General features: G+C 44.1%; 1 protein-coding gene across 2 annotated transcripts; it reads right to left on the reverse strand.

The window, feature by feature from the left end:
- Window positions 1–400: 400 nt before the first annotated feature.
- On the reverse strand, window positions 401–17,787 carry ern1 (endoplasmic reticulum to nucleus signaling 1). Of its 2 annotated transcripts, none has more exons than XM_030090109.1 (22): window positions 17,546–17,787; window positions 12,002–12,122; window positions 10,271–10,304; window positions 10,027–10,099; window positions 9,758–9,830; window positions 7,932–8,054; window positions 7,438–7,539; window positions 7,085–7,346; window positions 6,406–6,484; window positions 5,926–6,085; window positions 5,513–5,625; window positions 5,237–5,431; window positions 4,349–4,613; window positions 4,183–4,273; window positions 3,917–4,106; window positions 3,628–3,727; window positions 3,324–3,523; window positions 3,016–3,163; window positions 2,749–2,876; window positions 2,361–2,484; window positions 1,956–2,023; window positions 401–1,747 (listed from the first exon to the last, which is right to left on the reverse strand). In XM_030090109.1, exons 1-22 carry the CDS (start codon window positions 17,621–17,623, stop codon window positions 1,193–1,195), a joined length of 3,282 nt encoding a protein of 1,093 aa, XP_029945969.1. In that variant the 5' UTR covers window positions 17,624–17,787; the 3' UTR covers window positions 401–1,192. The 2 variants fall into 2 exon arrangements, with proteins under 2 accessions (XP_029945969.1, XP_029945968.1); XM_030090108.1 differs by having other exon boundaries at window positions 5,237–5,434.
- Window positions 17,788–17,887: the final 100 nt, after the last annotated feature.

Below are 17,887 nucleotides of genomic sequence, written 5' to 3' on the forward strand. Positions count from 1 at the left end.
GAGGACATGAACTTCAGATGGCCCCACCTCATTTCCTACTGACTCTCACAATGTATTTATAAAACATTGGTTATGCAAATTTGGATTAACTTCCTGGAACTTTGAAGAACAAGTTTTCCTGCAATGTTTCACAAATATGGAAGGATTATGTGTATGACAGTTTTCACAATGAAATATTTTGCTAATAGCAGCTGTAGAATTTACAGACATTACCAGTGAGCAGCCTTTCATGATGGTGTGCAATGCTCTTAACTTTTTGGAGACAGAAGGCGAACATGCTGTAGGAGTTTCCTGTAACAGACAAACTGGATCACAGCTTCTAGAACATATATAAAAAAGGAAGAATCAAACTTTCTCAATGAGAGGAAAGAACGTCGACAATCAGGCAAAGTATCGGTATAAAAAAAAAATAGAATTTAATGTGCAGGTCATTAACTTCACTTTAACACCCTTTAAAAAGTTATCACATGAGTACTTTACAGCCAAACTTAACTCTCGACTTCTTACATTAAAAGATTAAATTACCTTCTGTGCTCAAGCATCACCTTGAACACCTTTTGGAACGGTTCAGAGCAATAGTCTAGACGTGATGGGAAGGAACAAAAAAAAAAAAAAAAAACAAATCTAGCAGCATTAACTGGAATCAAGCACATTTAGCATAGTCCATTTTATAGATCTGTACCTATGCAGCACAGTGATATTAGAAAAAGGCACACTGGCCATATTAAATGATTTTTTTTCAACAGTAATTCAAATTCTGAATCAGTCTATAAAAATATATTTACATATACAGCATCTCTGCAGTGAAAAAAATCTCACTGGGGAAAAAAAAAAAAAAAAATACATTGCACAATAAAAAGTACACCAGTGTTCAACATCTGGACACGTTTCACCACAATGGAGATATTTTTGGGACGAAAACTGTTTGGACATGCCGTTATCAAAAGATTAAAAAGGATCTCTTCTCAGTCCAGCTGCAGGAAAACCTCCCGCCTGCTCTCTCGTGGCGTGGCAGACGCAGGCGTGTTGGGGTGGCGTTCCTGCGTGTCAGCAGAAGGCACTTCATTCAGGGCTGCAGCCGCTGCGTCTGGCGGTGGGCTCCGGGCGCTGCAGGCCCGGTCCTCGCCAGTCCGCGGCGGGGCTGGCCCGCTTCGCTTCCACTCTTTAAGGCGACGCTCCCGTCTGCGCCGGGTCATCCGGACTCGTCCAGGGTCGGGGGATCTGAGGGGATCTCGGGAGGACTGGACTCGCTTTGGCTGAGGGGACCGGGAGGCGGTTCGGGGGCGGACGCGGGGCTCGCCGCTTGGCTGTGCACGTCAGTCTGTGTGGAGGGCGGGGCCTCTGCTGGCTGCACTGTCTGAACCGGTAACTGAGAAGATACTCGCTCGTCCACTAGTTCGGGCGCCGGCTCGGCAGCTGTTGTGTGACACGCCTGCACCGGCGGCGGGGAAAGTGACGGTTCATGGGACTGTGAGGGAGGGAGCGGCGCCTGTGCCGGCGGCTGCTGAGTGCACGGCTCGTCCTGTCTCTGTGGCCCGCAAGGCGTGAGCTGGCTGTCCGTTTTCGCGAGCTGCTCGGCAGTGGAGTAGTAAGGCAGGAACGGCCTCTCCTGCGCACAGGTCCGCATGGCCAGGTAGGTGTGCATGAGCAGGTGGGGGAAGCGAGACGTGAAGTAGGACACAAAGTCGTCGGGGATGGATCCCAGGGTCTCCTGCACGTCCGCAGGCAGCTCTCGATAATGGTGCTTCTGTTGAGGCCAAGGGGAAAGATCACGTTCATTTTGACGCAAACATGAAAATATCCAGTCAAGATATGATAGAGGTGACTTTTCCCAGTGAAGCAGCAGCGAGATAACAGATAAGAGACAATAATGGAAAATGAACTAATAAAATAACATTGCTAAAATTAAAACAATATATTCAGGGAAACTGCCAATGTGGCAATGGTTCATTTACCTTGTTTCTCATTGCACGCAGCAGGTCTCTGACTGAGCCGCCTTTATAAGAACGGAATTTTCTCAGATCTGCAGACAAGGACAAAAAAGAATAAAACATTAATTTATAACCATAAATGAATGACTGATGTCTAACCTTCTCATCATATGTACCTTTCTACTTTAATCCTCTATTTAAAGCTGAAATTTACACCTACGAGTGCATCTTGGGGGAAATAGGTGGCAGATATGAGGTGTGTCTTTCACCAACATTTGATTGGATACAGTGATTTTCAGAGTGAAAACATTAGAAATGGGAATGATTTGGAAAGTTTCTAAGGTGTTTTCCAATGCTAACAAAAACATAAAATAAAAACGGATGCAGGATAAATCCTATTCAACCACATCTTTTAAATCAAACTCTCACCTGTTTGCAGTGGAACTGTGATCTGCTCCCTCCAGTCTCCCTTGACCACAGCCCTCCCTCCTCGCTCCAGCTGTCTCACTATTGGTCCGTCCAGCGGTTCCTTTTCTATTCTGTCACTCACATCCTGCCAACAACAAGAAAAGGTTTCAAAATACCAATGATGTGGAAGTCAGAAAGCGAACCAGCTGTACAGTTCTCCTTTACAAACGTACACAAACCTGATTTCATAATGAGGCTGGATCATTCCAAAAGCACAAGTTCTCTCATCTGCAGTGTGTGTAAACAAACTACATGATACCAGCAGTGTGCTGCATTCAGGATAGAACCTGAACTACACCAGAGTCTGAAGAGGTAATCTCAAAAAACATGTGTTGGAAAAACGACTGACCTGAAAGAACTGCAACTCTTTCTCCAGACTCCAGAAGAAAGGATGTTTGAGAATACTTTCAGCTGAAGGCCTCCTGTAGGGATCCATGCTCATCATCTGCTCGATCAGATCTCTGGCTACAATGTCCCCTGAGAAAAAGAACAAACTTGCTGGTTTTAGTCTGTGGTTATGAGGTACGACTGAACTTTATACTTCTTAAGCTGACCACTGCTGCCATTATTGTGAAACACTAGAAGTAAGAACAAACTGAGGAAGCTCAGGACTCACCATGTACGTCACTCTGCAGGTGATCGAGGCTGTATGTTCCCAGCAGGATGTTTGCCTGTCGCTGCAGAGACTTGCCAAAAGGATGGCTGCCCTGGGACACCACGTAGTAAAACACACATCCAGCAGAAAAGATGTCGACTGCGTAGGTCTGCAAAAGACGAGAAAAAAACTTAGAAAACTAGAGGTTAACCTGGATTACAGTCAAACACCATCTCTGTAAGAAGGTTGAAGACATGCTGATTCTTGCAGCTTTTTGCGTCTATATTAGAATGTGATTCAAACAGGAGCATCAGGAGTTCCCCACTCACCGGGTTGTCTTTGCAGTCCTCACTGAGAACCTCTGGGGCGATCCAGCCCTCGGTGCCCGGCACGCCAGACCTTCTGCTGAAACTGTGGCGACCCGCCGCAAGCTTCTTACACAAGCCGAAGTCTGAAATCATCGCTCTGACTCGGCCGTGCGCGTTGGGCATAGACACCAGGATATTGTGGGGTTTCAGATCTCTGTGGACTGCGCAAAGACAGAAGGCATGGCGTCAGTCGTTTCTGTGGTGTGGATCAAGTTTGATACAAAGCAACAGATGACAGCGAGAATTCGTATTCAAAGATACAAACCAATATTGAGAGAATGCAGATGGGCCAGTCCTGACATTGTCTGCTGAAGAAGCGCGACAGGTTCTAGTCCATGACGATCGAAGTCTTTTCTCTCCACGTACTAAGAATACAAAACAGAACGTTTAGTGTTGGTTGAGAAAATGCAGAGAGAAAGAATCTGTTATCTGAACTCATATATAGAATTTTCCACAAAATGCATGATTAAGGAAATATAGCTTGATAAAGATAAATACAAAGAACCAATCACTGTTCTAGAATCCATCAGAGAGCTTAAAGAGCTGCTGATTACCTCCTGCAGCGAAGCCGCACACAGCTCGATGGCGATGTACTGGAACTGCCGGTCCCTCTCTGTGCAGAAGTAGCGAATGACGTTTGGGTGCTCGTCGGACTCCCTCAGCAGCTGGACCTCACGGTCTGCGAAGCTGAAACACTCGGGGAGAATCCTCTTCACGGCAACTTGACGGTTGTCAAACTGTCCCCTTATAGGGAAGAGTGGAAAAGCAACGTTACAATAAAAATCCACTTCGTATTCCAGCTGAGGCGACCATGACTTACTTGTAAACAATTGTTCCCTCTGCGCCGTGACCCAACACTTCCTTTGGGTGGAAAGTTATGTTCCCTACTTTGACAATACAGGAGTCCTCCTCTGGAGAGACAGATTTCAGTCAGTTCCATCTTGGTTTAAATTGCACTCAATATCTTAAACAGCCAAAGTCTTTACCTCCGTCTTCATGCTCATTGGCTGAGCTCCCCAACTCCGAGACCGATAAATTGGAGTGGTTGGAGGCGCGGGGCGTGACGTTGGGGCTGCTGTGGTCCGAGCACTCAGAGCGAATGCGGGCCACCTCCAGGTAGTCGCTGTCTGGAGCCAGGCCCAGGGCCACCTCGGCGGGGGGGAAGGGCTGCTGCCGCTGGAGCAGCTCCAGCCTCTCCTCCATCTGTCGCTGGAACTCCTGGTGCTGCAGCTGCTGCTGCTTGTGCACGCTCTGCGGTAACAAAGGACATGTCAGCCTCGGCGCTAGTTTGGCTTCACTTTTTTACATGGAAACAAAATACACTTTAAATCAAATGTTTGAAGCATTAAAAAAAACGTAACGAAAAAATTTTGTTAATAAAAAAGCCAAAAACATCCAATGTCATGAAATTTCCCAATACTTTGAAATACATCTCCTTAAAATATAGAAAAAGGTTTGATGTAGTTGAGTTTGTGTAATAAATTTAAAACAGTCTAGAAGTTTGACTGCCTCCATTAAAATACAGGAAAACACAAACACTGTCCTTGAGGACAGTGTTTGTGTCGACCGTCGACTTAATTCCAGTTTGTCATCACACATTTACATTTTTATGTTCACGTCAAAACCAGTTCTCTGGCTGCAGACGTCGATACATCATCTGATAACCATTGATTTTATGACAAGCTCCATTTGCCAAACAGCAAACTGTACAGCAAATTATGGGCATCCACAGTCCTTCAAGACACACACACACGGTGGGAGTGCTGTGCAGCTCCTCTTCATCCAATCCTGCCAAAACTTCCTCCACACTAATCTGTCTCCGTTCAGCAGAGTTCACAGGATAACGGTTCACCTGAAGCCTACATGAGTCGTACCTTCGGGTAGGTGATCACGAAGGCCACCCATCCAGCCAGGAGGAAAGTGGAGAATATGATGGTGGCCATGTCTTTCAGCATCGTGTCCACCGGAGCCTCTGGGCGCACGGGGCGACCGCTGGTCCCTGGTTCCTGGATAGACGTGTCAGGCAGGGGCGAAGGAGGCGGGCCGTCGTCCATGCCGCTGTCGTTCACCTTCTGCCACACAGAGATGAGTCAGGACATCTGTACAGAGAGTCGGCCATATCTGAAAGCATTTAATTAACCCACTCTCACCTCTTCTACCTTCTTCTCGGTGGGTGGGATGACGTTGCCTTGATTGCGAGGGAAGCTGTCGGGAAACTTCTCCAGGATCTTCGTGTGAGCTTCGAGAGGCATCTCGTGATGACCTGAAAACAGAGAAGGGACGTTTCAACAAACAGCATGAGGAGCAGAAGAGTGTCTTTCCACTCCGACTCTCGTCAGATGTGATGTTTCTATCCATCCAGCAGAGGGCAGTCTGAGCACAACACAACCTCCTGAGTCAGTAACTGGGTTAAAAGTGCTTCCAGTCAAATCTCTTCACTTTCACAACCATTTCAGTTTCAGCTGATTGCAGTCAAAGCTTTAGGATATAAACCTAAATGACGAAACTCTGATTGTATTGGATCACAGGATTAAAAAAATACGGAATATTTCCTGTGCAGTACCGATGAGGAGCAGGTAGTTCCTCATGAAGTTGATCCTGTTTCGCTCGCGCAGCGCCGCGTTGAACTTGACGCTGGTGCTGGGCGTGATGACACACTCCTTGTCTTCGTCTGCCTCTTGGCTATCGGGTCCCTCCAACAGTGGGAAGGTGCTGCCACGAGGCTGCGCACAGACACACACACATCCAAACGTTTAGAGTCACACTACTCTATATGATGGGATACATTTTGGAAGAGTCGTTTGCAAGTGCAGGAACTATAGATCACTATCTCAGGAAGTAAGACTGCTCAAAGCCAAAGTAGAAAACAAAAAGGTGTGAACACACAAACTTCCTGTTGTGCCTCAATAGAATCGGAAAAGCAGACGATGAATTCAAGTATTTTGAAGATGGGAAATAAACTGTTCAAATCTTGTTTCATGTATCTTGTTCAGGGAATCTTGCTGATTCCCTGAAAAGCGATAAATATGTAAATGGCACTCACCACGACAGTCACTCCATCATGCACCAGGGAGGGAGACGCATACAGGCTGGTGGAGTATTTACCTACATACAGGGTGGCCCTGAAAGACAAGGAGAAGAAAAAGGCTTTTTCATAGCTGCATACACGACACCAAGTTCAAGCAAAATCCTGCCCGAGGGCCAAATTTACTTCAAACATGTCCATTGTTCCAAAATTCTCCTGTTTTGGAGGCAAAATTACACAAAATATAATCGTTACAATGAAATCCTGCATCCTCTAGCCGATTGCCTCAGCTACACTACACCAAATATGCAAAACTCTCCGAGGATTGCGCTCTCAAAGTCTTGACTCTTTGTTTCAGTAGCAGCAGGTGTGGACACATATAAAAGTATGACCGCCCCACATTGTGAAACCAGGCCTGTAGGCAGCCTCTCGTCACATATTACAAGTCGAGACTCCATCCCAACACCAAGCAATCCAACATAAACACAAGGAGATTCTGATTTCATCCTCTCGTGGTTCAGGCTTTGATGATTCACAGAATAAAAAATTGCTGCAACATGTTTGAGAGCTGTTGGCCAACGCTTGTTCTCTAGATCCTCGCTTCAATAATCTGACTGCTAGAAAAGTGAAAATAATCTAATCCATTCAAACATGCAACTTCTTTTTCAAGGTAAATTATTAAAAATATATGAATTACAAGAATTTATTCTTGGGCTTCTTCTCCTTGGGGAACGGGTATTTCCACTGAGTGATGCGGCCGACCTCTCCCGACATGAACGTGAGGTACCGCAGGGTCTCCACCGCCACGTTGGTGTGGGGAACCTTGCGGAGGCCCTCGCGCTGCCAGATGTACATGGCCACCACCGGGGAGTTGTAGTTCTGGACCCACTGAACGTCTCCCGACTCACTGTCCACTGTCACCACCAGGCCGTCGCCGTTGGACACAAAGTGAGCCATTTCTGTGGAGGACCAGAAAACGACATGAACGATCACCGTTTACCGCCAACACCAAATCGCACAAAAAAATCCAGTTCTCGTCATGAACCGTACTGTATTTGGTGTCGTCGTCCGGAAGGGTGGAGGCGTAGTCCGAGTAGGTGGCATTCCAGCGCAGCTCTCTGCTCTTGGTGTCGTACATGGTGATGGTGTACTCTGACATTGGGATGAATAGCAGGAATATGGTTTTCAACACAAAAAACAGTCTGTTTATGACTTACTTATGCAACCTATACAAAAGCTGAGTGGTCTCCGGTCACAAAGGCGACGTAAAGTGGGTGCCGAGTTTCCTTCGCAACAATGGAATTGACAAAACTGACACTGTGGAGGTGATGAAACTGAACCCAGCTCACAGACAAAGTGATTTTAATGTTTCAGCATATATTCTCTCTGCAGGGTTCTCATGCTATATAGCTTCATCTTGAGTTATCCAACCACACCACCTCTTAAAGTCTGCAGGGACAGTTTGGGGGCTATTGAAGACAAACTCAACTTATTTCCGAGTTAAAAAACAGAACTGAGCCTTGCTGATTTGCTGTTGTTTGTACCTGTGCGCCCCAGATAGAGAAGAGAGGACGAGGGACAAAGCATCTCAGCGAAGGAGGAGGTCAGAGTCTGCTGCTTCTCCCCGGTCAGCAGGTCAACAACGTACCACAAGTCCTGCTTCTTACCTGTGCAAAAGCAAAAACACACACCGACGGCATGAACACAACATTGAACATTCATTTCCATTTGAGTATCTTGTTCTCTCTCACTAGATTTCTGATGTTTTGCGACTCATGATGTCTGTATGAGGAGTGTTGTTTCCTCATTAAGCTTCTTCCCCTTTCAGCCTTCACTCAGCTCTTCTTTTAAAAGAATATCATGATGATGAGGAAACGCATTTTTTGTGTCTGTTTATTTTAGGTGTGATGGAATTGACTGAAGATTTTCTATATGCACACAGTGTACGCGGCGAATTGGGCAATTTAACATGCAGCCGTTCAACTGTCACTAATGGGTGTTTCCATCCTACAATTAAACGGTTAGTTCATTGTCTTTTCAAACAAGAAAAAAAAACAAATGTAATTTTACCTGACCACGGTGTACAAGTGCCCTGCTACTCAAACAGATTATTGGGTAGGTTTCTAATTTTTTTCAGGACAAAAAAAAAACAAAAAGGAAAAGAAAGAAAAACAGATGGCGGTTTGGTCTGATGTAACCTGTAAAGTTCAGGGGTGTCGGAGAGTGGGGCGTCGCTGTGTGCAGGCAGCAGCTCGAGCTGCATGAAAACAAAAAGCTATACTGATCCTGACCGTCAGGAGCCAAATGTCATCCGATTCTTTGTTGCCGTGACACACATCCAGCGCGGGAGATTACAGCTCACACAAACTGTTGTAAATTCAAAAGAAGAGGAGGTACAGCGGCAGGTGGACTCAACGTGTTCTGCAGTCTAACTTATTCTTTAGAGGTTAGATAACAGCAGCTCATCCGAGTGAGGAGATACTGAAGGACACTGACTGTACATTCAGTTCATGTTGACTATTCAAGACAGAGAGAAAATACCATATGCACTCCTCACAAAATGTTAGGGACACTGGCTTTCAGGTGGAATTTGTCAAAAACGCATAAAGTTCATGAATCCGGTGATATTAAAGCATTTATGCAGACGCATGAGATGATGAGTAAATCATTTCTAATGGTGCAGAAAGTGCAGGAGCTCAATGACTGGATTAATGATGTTATTCGGCTAGTCTAGGTTGTACCGTTCCAAGTGTAGGGCAGTCCTGGACTGACCGGGCGTCGTCTTGGTCTCATGATGTCAAAATGTGAACAGCAGGACTGTTTTAAATTCCATTTCTAATCAAATCATGAAATTTACTGTTTGATTCATGGATCAAACACCTGCTGTGAGTTTTCTCTTTAAGCTCCTTCTTAGAAAACAGCAAGTTGAGCAAAGAGATCAGAACAGTTGGACAAGAGCAATCAAAAGTTTAAAGAGGGTCACAATAAGCTGGTGATAGCGCATTTTCGGTTCGTGCTGAAATTATCACGGAGCGGCGTAAACTTTTTGTATGTAGCGCACATGACACACGGACAATCTTGATGTCCGGCAAAACTGAGCACTTCAAAACCAAGATGATGAAACCGACTGCTGCTGTTTAATGTAAAAATAAAACTGCGTGTTTCAATACAAAGAACTTGTCAATACGTACACATTTGACATAATCTCAAAAAGTACTGGTCAATTATTATTTATTTTTAGGAATAGGCTCCCCAGACCACAAAAATGGAGGTGAGGGTACGTGAGCTGGCAGCTCTTCATGCCTGATACTCAACAACAAGTTTATTCAGCAGCCACAGATCATGAGCTCTACGCAGGAATTAGCCTTACCCATGTAAAGAACGCCGTCAGAACTGCGACAGGGCGAGGCCTGCACCAACTCAGGAATAGTGAACGGTAATTTCTGTTTGAAGAAAAACAAAAATGAAAAGGTCGCCACAGCTTTCTCAAAAATGCATTCACACACCTTATAAACCAGGTGCAACTGACCGCATGCACGACTTTATATTTCATGTGTTTTTCTCGAGAACAGGGAACTGAAAAGCCTTTCTGAATGACGCGAGGAGATTCGAATTTGTGATAAAGTCGTTTCCTCTTACTGTGAGGCCTTCATTGTTCTTCCCTCCAAGAGAGTACAGGCTGCCGTCGTTGGGGTCAGGGAGGAAAGCTGGCCTGCGAGAAAGAATCGATGAAAAGCTCAAGACATTAAGCAGCGAGTTAAACCGAGTGACAGATGAGACGAGCTCAACAGGTTACAATAATCAATGCCTTCAGCATCTTTTGTCTCAGCAGGGCGCAACGTGTGGGCGCACTCATGCAAAAGAGTAACTAGAGGATGCTTACTCAGCTACATGTGTCGGGACCTGAAGAACTGGATCTGCGAAAAGAGGAGACCAGAAAAAGATGCTCGTCAGGATCGACAAGAAAGTTAACCGACGATGGAAGCCGTGGCCAGAAGCCAATGAGCAAGAGTGACAATCAAGTATAGATGACAAAAAAGTCCAAATATAACATGGACTGATTACCCCGAGGCGAACCTTCCCAAAACTGTTTTGTGGGAACGATGAAGACTGTAGTGTCAATGAGGGGGGCAAAGTTTACCAAGATCTAATCTTACTCAGAAATGCTCTACTTCAACATACCTACGAGTTTCCAAGTGTTTTTTTTTTTCCCCTACAAAGGAAGGATTTTAAAGAATTTGCTCAGTACGCAAATAATAGGCTTCGGCTTCTTTAGATGTGGGTCAAAAAAATGTTTCCTTTTACCAGATGGTGACGCAAATCATGGTGACATTAACATATTTTAGTAGTGAGGGACTAAAATCTAACTTACTGAACAGTATCTATGCCATGATTTCTAAGTGAACCCACATTTCTGAAAAATATACAACCAATCATGTTTCACATATCTGATTTACATCAGAAGTATTGATAACACACATGAGCTGGTTGAAACAAAGTCAGCATGGCCAGGTAGCTTAAAGATTAAAAACAGGCAAGCAGTTGTGTTTCTTGACACCAACGGTCAAAATGTGAAGCCCTTGTCTCTACTGCTACTAGACAAACACACACACACCTCCTCGCGGTGTGAACACACAGGGTGTGGACCAGATGGAGCCGATCTGTATGGAGGCGCCCCGGAGGGGTCAACTAAAGCAGGAGGTAGCCACAGGATTACTTAATGTGCTGAATTATTGTTATGTTTGACAAGTATTAACTGTAATTATAAAAAAAAAAAAAAAAAAAAGACGTGGAGAAGAAGTTTTGTTGACATCTTTTCTGCAACAGATAAGAATGTTAAGTCTAGCGCTACACGTGTTTGAGGACAGGCCTTTTCTGCATGAGTGCAGGTAAAAGACGGTTCCTCTCCCCTCATTATTGTGGGTGAATGTCAGCATGAGAAAAGCACAACAACAGGTGTGTCTGAAGCCTGCTACAAAATCAGCACATTTATATTCATATGCCGTTCCAGAAAAACAGGAGTGAGCAGGAGGAGGCGGCCTCTGCCTCTGATTAATACATATTCACATCCCGGGCAGCAACGGATCATTTGCTTTCTACCACTTTGGGAAAACAACCCAAAAGGTGTGTTCATATTTTGCCACCTGAAGGTATAGTGCCTGCATTAACATGGTAAGCACAGCAATGCCGCTTGCGCACGTGATATCTCAGCCAAGTTGCTTACCCAGGCCCACTCTGACCTTGATTACAGGCTATACTTGCCCCTTGCTCAGTTAATAATTACCCAGTTTTTATGCCCAACGGAACTTCTAACAGCAAACCTCTACGAGTAAAACACAAGATTTAACACTAGGAGTCATTCCTCAATTCGAAAAGGCCAACCTGTAATTCAGTAGTCTTTTATTATATTCTGTGAGTTTTTAAAAGTGACAGAAAATACTGTAAATAACATAAGCCAGTCAGCCTGTTTTAAAATGACTGTTTTTTTCCGTGTTCATGACAAAAGACACACAAGCATTTCAGCGTGGCAAAATAAACTTGAATCAGGAACAACATGGGAAAGAAAAAAAAAAAAAAAAACAAGGTAGACTTGAATCCAGACATCACCTCTTACCTTCCTTCAAAGTCCATTTGATTGAACCTGATTTCTTGCTAACGGCATGCAGGTTTCCATCCAAAGTGGACACAAAGAGCAGGCTTTCAGGAAGAGAAACGGTGCTGGCACTGCAAAACCCCTACAAAAACAGGATATCAGAGTATTGAGAACAAAACATCTCCACTCAACAACAAGCCATCTATTATGCATGCATAAGCGAGTGGACACATATTCAAGATGCAGAGCAGACATTAGGGAGCAGACATGTGTGCGCATGCATGCGCTCATTTAAAGGCACAGGTCAGGTCAGGATGTGTGCTCCTGCATCAAGGATGTGATTAATTACTCAAACCGCTGATCACTCGGGCATTACCTGTCCTCAGACACACCTGGTGCAAACAATTGAGAGAGCATGAAACTAATCACAGAAAAACATGTAAAGATTTATGAAAGCAGGTGATCCACTGTCAGAGATGTTACAGCATGAAAATGAGGGCGCCCAGAAGGATTTGTTGCCCAATCAATGATCTTTGTATCAATACTATTACAATGGCATGAGAAGGAAAACTAGAGGGTGCGGATAGATCACATGACAAGGGGGAGGCTTAGTGGAGAGGCAGCAGCGGCCAGATCTAAGAGTTTCAACATGGAAAAAAGTCAACAAACTAGGCATGAGCATGAGGGGTCACATTTCAGGGAGCTTTTTGACACTCCAGATTAAACAAACTAAAAAAAAAAAATCAAGCTTTAAAGCTTTTATTAGTACAAAGATCCAAAAGAATTCAATAAGGCACAGATGTCCTAAATGATCAATAATCAAAGATTTTTAAATTATCTAAAATGAAAATGCATTGAAAAATGTGCATTGACGCAAGAGGCCCATCACCACGGATGAATGAAAGCTCGGTTAATCTTCCAGCTTTACCACAGAAGTCTCAAAACCCAGGCAGCTGAGGAAGACCTCCCTTTCCTCCTGAACCACAGCGATATTGATCAACTTCACTAACTGACTAATCCCCACGAACAGGTCCCTTGTGACAGCGCAATTAGCTCCTCCATACAGCAACAAGCACTTTACCAATTTCCAATGATTAGCACTCTCCTTCTACACGTTTCAGCAGATACAAGTGGAGGCTGGAGACTTTAAGTGCTCTTAAGCCGGGCACAAACAAACCACCAAAGCTAATAAGTCGGGCCTGTGCATGCGGGCAGTGCAAGAAGCTAATGTAATCGTTGCCATAAGACTCCGTGAGCATGTCCGGTTTAATTGCACAGTTCGTTTTAGGGTTGGCATGTATCTCACCAGCACAATAAAAATGATGATGATGATTTACAGTTCGGCTTTGAGACGCTTGACGATCGTGAAATTGGACAGGTGGGAAAAACAGCCAGTGGCTTTAAGAACTGAACTGTTCACATCATGGAGTGATGATTTTCAACTCATTTTACAATGAGAGGAGGGCTCCAACTTTCCTCTGCAACAGATGAATGGTAGGCTGACAGGCCATATGGGCGCCATCTTTCAGGAATCTTTTATCTCTCACTGAAAAACACGGTGGACAAGGATGGATATTCTATATATTAAAATAGGCGGTATCGGAACATGAAAGATGCAGAGGGCGCATGTGTCGAAAAGGCAGTACACTGGCACACTCCCCCACACACACGCACAAAAAAAAATAATAAAAATAAAATCATGACGATGCAGTGAATGAACCCAGAGCCACAACGGCAGTAACGCTTTCCAACCTCATGACTCGGCTTATGCCAGAGTTAACAACACGGCGGGTGATGTGTGAACTCCAGTCAGCCACTATGGAATGTTAAAAAACTCTTTCCAGAAAACCGGTGCCAAAAACCATGAGATGCCCTCAACTCAGTCATCGAGAACAAAGTGGAGCAGGGCTGTTTGAGAGCTCCAGCTGCCCACTAAAGCATAGAAAACAGCACAAACTGACCCTGATCGCTGCCTCTGCGTTGGTGCGTGACGTTCTTTTTCTGATTCAAGTTGAAATTAAACAAAACGAGACTTGTCTACTTGTCCATCCTTTGAAACTGCATGGCTTCCTAAGTGCCATCAATTATCCCTTTAATGCTGCTCAGAGCTGTTTTGTAACTTTTAATAAGAGTTCTTGCCAATTATCTGACAGTTTATCAGAAATTTGTAGTTGCGCCACAATTACATTAAAAAAAAAAAAAAAAAAAATCAGGGCAAGTCAATAAAAAAATAAAAACAAAGAGGCTTGATTTTGATCCCGAGCCACAGGAATATTGATCAACATCACTTACTGATCTCCCAAAACAGTTTCCAAGTTTCCACAAAACAAAAACAGCCACAAATAAGATACAAGTGGAGATTGGTAACTGCAGTACAATAATTCTAGACTCAAAAAGGCACAGCTAGGAAGTCGACCCAGCAACTGTCACCACTGACTCACCCTGGGTGTTCACTTATGTCATGCAGCCTGTTTTTCCCCTAAAACCTGTCACTTAAAAACTCGCTATTATACGACAGCACAAATCAGCCAGTATCAAATGCTCACTTCTGCTGAGGTACCTCAAATGGCAGGACAGAACTGAAAACACGGCAGCCAGTTCCTGCAAGTTTCGGTCTGCAGAAAGAAACTAAAATACTTTGTATTTGACTACATGTCCGCAGCTGGAGCTGCACACATCCTCTGCATCAACAATGATCATCCAGGACCGATTCCACTGGTTTATAAGCTGATGAACATCACGCACCTTCACAGTGACAATCATAATTAATCTGTTTTAGGACCCGCCGTCACCTGTATCAGGGCTCGTGGTTCCACAAACAAAAGCTCTTCACACATCTGTTTCCTGGATTAGCACAGACATTAACAGACTGCTGGACTTCAGGGACATTCTATTTACAACTTGGCAGCTCAAAGTGAGTGAAGATGTGACATATAAACCTTTCCGTCACACTAACAGGGACATTCCCTCTCATTTCCCAATTCTCTGTATAACACAGAAATGCTAAGTTATTGTGCAAGACAGTTACATAATCATACAGAACTGGGCAAAACCAAACTCTTGCCAAGTTCTGAGATCTCCTCTTTCTTCTGCAATGAGGCCTGAGATGACTTATGGAGACACTGACTACAATGGTCATGGTATCACTGGCTCTGGAGCGTCACTGCCCTTTACAGCCCCAAGCACAACACTTTCCCACTCAGCCTAAAGAGGAACTGTTGTCGTACACCTGCACTTTTAAATCATTCTTAGCACGAAAAATGTGCAGCTAAAAACTGAGTATTTGCTTGAACTGTGCTTGTGACTGAAATTCCTTTTCTTTACAAGACCCAGACAGACTCAGGGACACTTTGGAGGACAACTGAATGATAGCAAGGCAAGGAAGAAGCAAAGGCAGTGTTCATAGCCAATACATATAACTATTAGGACTGATACACAGAAATATCAGAAAATACAGTGTTTCAAAGTTCTGGTGCATTTACATCTTAAAAAAAAAAAAAAGACAATCAACAAGGGGCATCTCTGTTGGAAATTCTATTTTTACTACAGCTTCCCTGACAGAGACCTCACCTCTGGTAAAGATCTAAAGCAAATGTTTACTTCAAATAGGACATTTTAATAAGCTGACTAGGCCACTGAGAGCCACTCTTCCTGTCCAGCCATGAGCTCACTAAAAGCAACAAATCCTCTGCTAGCGCCTCGTTTCTGGTGCCAGCCAACACAGGAACATAGAAACTGTCACATCTGTTTATACACCAGCAACAACTACAAGGCAGCAACATTTGAGTTAAGATAGTAATGTCATATGGCAATATGACAATTTGGGAGTTTTTATAGTTTGACACAAACAGTTACTTTCATCATTGACCTGTAAGCAGGCCCAGATCGACTCAGGTCATTAGAAGATGATTGTTCAATTTGCTTTTTAGCTTCGATATTTTGCCAACTTTTCAAGTCCAACCAATGTCTGAGTTACCGTGCGCATGGTGTTGCTTCAGAGGGGAAGAAATCACGTGTTGGCCCGTGTTTGGACACACTCAGTGAGAGCACAGCCAATCTACTGCTCTGATAAGATAGTACAACATGGAAAAGCCTTTTTTCTCTCCATTTTACAAACGTGAATGTTGTTTATTTACGGGATTTTTTTCCAAGCATTTGGAATGTCTCAGATAACATTACCTCTAAGGGCACTTTGTCGCCTTCATTTAAAAGCATTAATGATATGAGTGGTCTGTAGATGTGTGAAGTGGATATGAGTATAAAGTAACAAGAAAGAGTCTAAAATCAGCCATTATTAGGAGGTGTAACAACTAGCGAGACCCCAAACAAACAAATCTTGTTTTTCCATAGAAACCAAACCAAAACTAATTTAAATATGAATTTAAGATAATAAAAAAAGAGAATTATATCCGTTTGTATCTATCCTTCACACACTTGTGTCACAATCTATAGATATCCTATCATTTCTCACCCTCCCTACACCATTAGACTCTGTGACTGGCTAAAAGAAGAGCCTGAGACATGATAGGGGATTATAAAGCTACTTTAATCTGGTGCTTAGCTGTAGTGGTGTGGGGGTCTCCGTTTCAGGCCTTTCTAGGGAACAGGCTGGCTATCAGCACGTTAGATTTGTAGCATTTATGACAGCTGCAGGTTTTCCATCTAACAAACTGAATGAGATAACCTTGTCCAAAGAACAAAAAAAAAAAAATCACATTCAGTGCTTATTCCAGCTTGGTGGGTAAGTGTTGTGAAGAATGCAGCCCACGTTACACTGTGCATTGATTATGCACATATTTGCATGACTGCTTTGCAAGTATGCACAAAACAACACATCAAAAAGACCAATCTTGCATAATAATTATATACCTCTGAAATTTGAAATTATAGATTGACCACATGTGTGGTGTTTGTTCAGGTAGTTTAGATTGACTTGGTAGACATGTAGGAGACACTAACAATAATCACTTAGACTCAAAACAAGAGCTATTTTATTATTTTGAATGAAATATGTATATGTGCCGAGTTAATATCCCAGCAGTACAAAGATAAACAACAGTCCCTCAAATCATCATCATCACCCACATCAAACAGGATGCAAAATACAGCAACACATTCATTTCTTAGTTTCTGGTGTGCAGATTTGATGCAAATTAAAGGTAGCTCTGCTCCAAACAAACTAATGCACACATCTGTTAACACATAAGATGGGTTCATTGGAGAGAAGGGGGGCTTAGCTTCATGCTGTGACAGTGACAGTGGATTATAAGAACGTGAATTATTACCACTCGCTGTTCAGTCATAGTGAAATTCTCTTCCCTGCTTCTACACAATTAAAAATCAACGCTAAAGCCAGCTAGCTAGCGTGGATGTGAGCGGTCTACTGTCATGCCAGGACCAGCCGCAGCTTACAGACAAGACACTGGACGTGAAACTGCTCGTGTGGACAGAATTTCAGGCGGACATGTGGGGGGGTGGGGTGTTGCGTTAAAGGGGGTACTTTAGCAGTGAGCTCCCTCCTTATGTGATCCAAGATAAGCTAGCTTATCCAGTTAGCCTTCTTACCTTATGTGGGAGTCCAGCGTAGCAGAGCACCGCTAAAATGCACCACACCAGGGCCCGACTGCTCACTGTCCAGTCCATGTTCTCTGCTCTCAACCCGGGGATAGACGGCCGGCCGCCGCCGTCGACTACATAGAACCCCCGCTGAGGCTCGGAGGCGGATGTTCGGAGCTCACACGTAGCAGGGCTGTTATGTTAAAACGCATTGAGACAGCCGCGACGGACTCCAGCGGCTTCTTCCTGAAATGAAAGCTGCGAGGGTTGGACGTGAGGATAACAGAGCCACGGGAGTGGAGGAGGGGGGACGTACAGCGGCTCTCGGCCAATCAGAGGAGACCCTCGCGC

Source organism: Salarias fasciatus, chromosome 4 (assembly GCF_902148845.1).
Source record: "Salarias fasciatus chromosome 4, fSalaFa1.1, whole genome shotgun sequence".
Classification (NCBI taxonomy): Eukaryota; Metazoa; Chordata; class Actinopteri; order Blenniiformes; family Blenniidae; genus Salarias; species Salarias fasciatus.